Source organism: Epinephelus moara, chromosome 2 (genome assembly GCF_006386435.1).
Source record: "Epinephelus moara isolate mb chromosome 2, YSFRI_EMoa_1.0, whole genome shotgun sequence".
In the NCBI taxonomy this organism is placed as follows: Eukaryota; Metazoa; Chordata; class Actinopteri; order Perciformes; family Serranidae; genus Epinephelus; species Epinephelus moara.
In genome coordinates this window covers 521,570-527,348 of record NC_065507.1, presented here as the reverse complement: position 1 = coordinate 527,348, position 5,779 = coordinate 521,570, and the positions used below count along the sequence as shown (strand labels likewise).

The window sequence follows — 5,779 nt, the reverse complement described above, 5'->3', positions numbered from 1 at the left end:
GCCTCTGTGCTGATGAACTGATGAATCCATCAGCCTCTGTTGATGAACTGATGAATACATCAGCCTCTGTGCTGATGAACTGATGAATCCATCAGCCTCTGTTGATGAACTGATGAATACATCAGCCTCTGTGCTGATGAACTGATGAATCCATCATCCTCTGTGCTGATGAACTGATGAATCCATCAGCTTCTGTTGAAGAACTGATGAATCCATTAGCCTCTGTGCTGATGAACTGATGAATCTATCAACCTCTGTGTGTTTATGAAAGTGTTATTCTGGTCTGTTGGCTGTAATAAAGAAAGTGAAGCCATGAAACGACATCTGATATGAAGGAGTGAATTTTATTTGATGAAAGGCTGAAAGTGTTTAAGGCTTCGTCTGATCTGAACACAAACACGTCTCGTCCATCACAAAGTGTTTGGTCCCTTAAAGACGTCGAAGACTCCACGTTGGATTAAACTGTTTCCTGTTTTTGTTGGACAGACAGGAAATGGCATCAAACAGGAAACATGGCTCGTCTTCATCGACTGATCCAACTGAGGTCTTTATCAGATCGATGATGAGTTTAGGAGTTTTAAAGACCACTGAAGAAATAAATATGTATTTAAGTACAAATGTCCCTCTGAAGGACACTCAGAGTGTCCGTCCCCTCACAGTGTCCAACCTCTCACAGTGTCCGTCCCCTCACAGTGTTCCTGTTGTCTTCTAAAAATAAAAAGTAAAGGGTTCTGCTGTGTCCTGGTTCAATGTGTCCCGGACCAGGGGAGCTTCTGATTGGTCAGAGGCAGCAGGTAGATCACAGGTACAACTCTGGCCACTGAGCCGTGGACGGGCCAGATCTGGCTCAGACTCGGTAAGCAGAGACAGTGCTGGAGTCTGGGTCCTGGACGTCAGAACACTGATCTGTTCTGTGTGTTAAATCCTTAAAAAACTTTGTTAAAGAATTTTCTCAAAGTCGTTTGAAGATAAACGAAACTTCTCCATCAATCCGTCAACAGTCACACCCACCAGACCTCTACGTGCTGGATCCTGATTCGTCAGAGGGTGGGACATCAAGGCACTTTATGGATCATCTGACTGGTTCTCAGAATGAGTCCTGGTCCAATCACAGTGAGCTTCAGATGTGATGTCACAGGGTCAGAGGTCAGGTCAGGAGGTCGAGGTGGTCGATGGCAGCAGAGGTAGGAGGAGAGCAGACAGCCGTCGCTATGACAACAAGGAACAGTTTGATTGAAGATTAATATCAGCAATTGTGAATCAGTAAGTGTGATGTCATCAGAATAATAACGGCGGTCACCTGACGGCTGTCACGCCTCGCTGGCGCTGCTGTTCCTGTTGAGCTCTCTTATTCCCTGAAGAATCCTCTTCATGTGACCGACCTTCGTCACCCCGAGATCCTGAAAAGAAACACAGACACAGGAAGTTAGTGACAGGAAGTGACCATCGTACACTTAGTCCTCTGAACAATGACTCAACAAAGTTAGCAGTTAGCTAACACAGATACACGTTACTGACGGAAGTTTACAAGACAAAGTCCTCTGTCCATCAGGCAGTTAGTCCTCTGTGAAACCAACCAATCACTCTACACAATTAGCAGTTAGCAATCAGAGCTAACGACTCGGCACAGTTAGCGATCACAGCTAATGACTTGGCACAGTTAGCAAACAGCGATTAGAGCTAGTAGCGGTACCTTCAGGTCCCTTCTCTCCAGGTGGATGAGCTCAGCTCCGCGTACGTCGTGTCCAATAAAGATGTCCTTATATTCAGTGAGACAAAGAAAGTCCAGCCACGCCCCCACCTCCTCCGTCCCCCACTGATGAACTGAGACACCGATAGGAAGTGGTTCAGACATGAAATACCGCCAGCAGTGTGAGATTTAAGTGAACCTGATTTCAACAAAATACAGATCAACTGAAACAAACAGAAACAGGAGACGGGTAGAGAGAGTTCACCTAGCAGAGACGGGAGACGGGTAGAGAGACCTTACCTAGCAGAGACAGTAGACAGGTAGAGAGACTTTACCTAGCAGAGACAAGAGACGAGTAGAGAGACTTTACCTAGCAAAGACAGTAGATGGGTAGAGACAGCTCACCTAGCAGAGACAGGTGACAGGTAGAGAGAATTTACCTAGCAGAGACAGGTAGAGAGAACTCACCTAGCAGAGACAGGAGACAGATAGAGAGAACTTACCTAGCAGAGACAGGAGACATGTACAGAGAACTCACCTAGCAGAGACAGGAGACAGGTAGAGAGAACTCACCTAGCAGAGACAGGAGACAGGTAGAGAGAACTTACCTAGCAGAGACAGGTAGAGAGAACTCACCTAGCAGAGACAGGAGACAGGTAGAGAGAACTTACCTAGCAGAGACAGGAGACAGGTACAGAGAACTCACCTAGCAGAGACAGGAGATGGGTCGAGAGAACTCACCTGGCAGAGACAGGGTAGCGCAGGTCTCTTTGTTCTTGTTATTTTTGTCTTTTTTGAATTTCGGGACCAGACGAAACTTTGCACTCCGACTGCGTTTTGAGAAATCTGTGAGAGGACCCTGAAGACATACAGACAGGGAGACACAGGGACAGAGACACAGACACATTGCTGTTTTCAAGGGTCTTCAGGACTGTTTGTTCAGGACTTTTCCAGGACCAGGACGCTGCCTTAAAGGACTCTACAGTACTGGTTTCAGTCAGTATTTCTGTGGATACCAGCAGCAGTGATGGGGGTTTACCTCGTGGTCTGACGGGTCGATGACGGGACACAACCAGGGGACATCAGCCAGGCGACGGAGCTGGTGAGCCACCGAGTTCAGAGCTGCATTCAACTGTTCCTGCTGAGGAGGATCCAGCTGCTGCTCACACACAAACACACACACACGAATACACACTGCTCAGAGACATGCAGGTCACAGTGTTCAGAATCAGAATCAGAATCGGTTTTATTGCCAAGTAGGTTTTCAAATACAAGGAATTTGGCTTGGTGTATCGGTGCATAACAAATAATATAAAATATATAAAAATTAGAGTTAAGTAATTAGAAGGGTAAGTATTAACATGAAATACTATAAACAACTAAATATAAAATCTGAGTGAAAATAACAATAATAATAGTAATATAAAAAATATGTATGCTGTAAACATGAATAGGGTTGTGTGCAAATAACAGTGAGTTTATAGACACTTTTAATTGTACTTGCACTGACATATTAGACTTGGTGGCTCCTTTTAGATGCAAACGCTCTAAGCCAGACACAGAGCCATGGCTTAATGACACCACTCGCACTTTAAGACGTGTATGTAGACGCGCCGAGAGGAAGTGGAAGAAAGATCATCTACACGTTTCTTTGGACATTTTAAAAAACAGTCTATTGCAGTATCAGAAAGCTGTTAAAGCTGCCAAGAGTCTGTTTTGATCCAATCTTGTGTCAGTCAATAGTCATAAACCTCAGTTTCTTTTTAATACCTTAAATACTCTTTTAAACCCCTTTGACCACAATGGTGTTGTTCCTTCTCCTAAACTGTGTGAAGATTTTCTAAGGTTTTTTATTGGCAAGATTTCTGATATTAGGTCCTCTCTTTTGCCGTCTGCATTAGATCCTGCCATCTTTCCCAATTGCCCTGCTGTTTTTGACACATTTGAACAAGTGTCTCTCTCAGCTTTAACTGATATTGTCCAGCACCTCAGGCCTTCGTACTGTCCTCTTGACAGCATCCCACCCCGTCTTTTTAAGGACGTTTTCCATATCATTGGGCCCTGTGTTATGGATCTGATAAATTCATCTTTGATGTCTGGATGTGTCCCAGCTGCCTTTAAACATGCTGTGGTCCAGCCCCTCATCAAAAAACATAATCTTGACCCCACAGTTTTATCCAACTTTAGGCCTATCTCCAAGCTTCCTTTTCTTTCTAAGGTCTTGGAGAAGGTGGTTAATGAACAGCTGCAGTCTTTTATTGATCTAAATGACATTTCCGAGAAGTTCCAGTCTGGTTTTAAGTCACGTCATAGCACAGAAACGGCGCTTTTAAGAATTTTAAATGACCTTCTTTTGACAGTTGACTCTGGTAGCTCTGCAGTCCTGGTCCTTCTGGATCTGACGGCTGCCTTTGATACGGTGGATCACAACATTCTCCTGTCTCGCTTAAACACCTGTGTGGGCATTAAGGGTACTGTTCTTAAGTGGTTTCAGTCCTACCTCTCAGATAGGAGCTTCTCTGTCCAGCTGGGCCAGTATTCTTCAGCCTCTTCCCCCCTGAACTGTGGGGTGCCTCAGGGTTCTATTTTGGGCCCCCTCCTCTTTTCAATATATATGTTGCCATTGGGATCCATATTTAGAAAGCACAATGTCTCATTTCATTGCTTTGCAGATGACGTACAAATCTATCTGCCTTTAAAAACAAATGAGCAAGCCTCTGTTCAGGTCTTATTAGACTGCCTCAATGACATCCGATCTTGGATGGAAGTCAACTTTCTCTCCATGAACAAAAATAAAACTGAGATTATTTTATTTGGCCAACAAAATCTGTTAGATGGGTATGACAGCGCCATTGGCACCCTTAAGTCTCACTGCCACCCTTTTGCAAGGAACCTTGGTGTTATTTTAGACAGTGACTTTAGGTTTGATAAGCAGATAAGCTCTATTGTCAAAACGAGCTTCTTCCAGCTAAGACTATTAGCAAAAGTAAAGGCATATCTCCCCCGAGATTATTTTGAGAAAGTTATTCACACCTTTGTTACATCACGCCTAGACTACTGTAACTCTTTGTTTGTTGGTCTTGACCAGTCAGCACTGCGCCGTTTACAAGTAGTCCAAAATGCAGCTGCCCGCCTGCTGACTGGAAAGAAACGGCGTGATCACATTAGTCCTGTCCTTGCATCTTTGCACTGGCTGCCTGTTAATTTTAGAATCCAGTTCAAGGTTTTATTAATTGTTTTTAAGTGTTTAAATGGTCTGGCACCATCTTATTTATCAGAGCTTGTACAGCCTCACAGTACTTCTAGAGCACTTAGGTCATCAAACCAGCTGCTCCTGGCAGTACCTCGGTCCAGACTCTCTACTCGTGGGGACAGAGCCTTCTCAGTGGCGGCCCCAAAGCTGTGGAACAGCCTACCATTCCAGGTTAGGTCGGTGATGGCTTTGAGGTGTGACAGCACAAGACGCTCAAAGGACTTCATTACCACAGAGGTCAGGGCGATGGGAATGATGGTGGAGGTCTTGAAGCAGGCTGGCACATGGCATGTCTCCAGTGAGGTGTTGAAGATGTGGGTGAACACCGGAGACAGCAGGTCAGCGCAGTGCTTCAAGGTGGACGGAGAGACAGAGTCTGGTCCGGCTGCTTTGCTGGGGTTCTGCCTCTTAAAAAGCCTGTTGACATCCCTCTCCTGGATAATGAGAGTAGTGGTGGGGGAGGAGGGACCATAGGTGCGGGCAGTTGAGGGGGGCGGCAGGCCCCTGCTGAGGTGGTGCAGTAGTTTGTAATCTGCCTGAGCCCCTTCCAGACAGAAGAAGAGTTGTTGGCTGAGAACTGGTGTTGTAGTTTCTCAGCATACAGCCGTTGAGCTTCCCTCACCGCCTTGCTAAACCTGTGCTTTGACTCTTTAAACCTCTCCTTGTCCCGACTCCTGAACGCCTCTTCCTTCAGCCACCTCAGCTGTCTGAGTTTAGGACTAAACCAGGGTTTGTCATTGTTATACCTCCTGGTGCAGAGGCCCTGGGTTCCTCCTGGTGCAGAGGGTCCTGGGTTCCTCCTGGTGCAGAGGGTCCTGGGTTCCTCCTGGTGCAGA

General features: G+C 45.8%; 1 protein-coding gene across 3 annotated transcripts in view; it reads right to left on the bottom strand.

The window, feature by feature from the left end:
- Positions 1 to 323: 323 nt before the first annotated feature.
- The window catches only part of LOC126400038 (diacylglycerol kinase delta-like), a 37,981-nt gene continuing 32,525 nt past the window's right edge, over positions 324 to 5,779 (bottom strand). For all 3 annotated transcript variants that reach the window (XM_050060453.1, XM_050060470.1, XM_050060461.1), the window contains 5 exons: positions 2,730 to 2,849; positions 2,432 to 2,549; positions 1,694 to 1,824; positions 1,301 to 1,400; positions 324 to 1,209 (listed from right to left, as the gene is read on the bottom strand). In XM_050060453.1, coding sequence (XP_049916410.1) covers positions 1,311 to 1,400; positions 1,694 to 1,824; positions 2,432 to 2,549; positions 2,730 to 2,849 — 459 coding nt within the window. In that variant the 3' untranslated portion in view covers positions 324 to 1,209; positions 1,301 to 1,310. The remainder of the gene's footprint in view (positions 1,210 to 1,300; positions 1,401 to 1,693; positions 1,825 to 2,431; positions 2,550 to 2,729; positions 2,850 to 5,779) is intronic.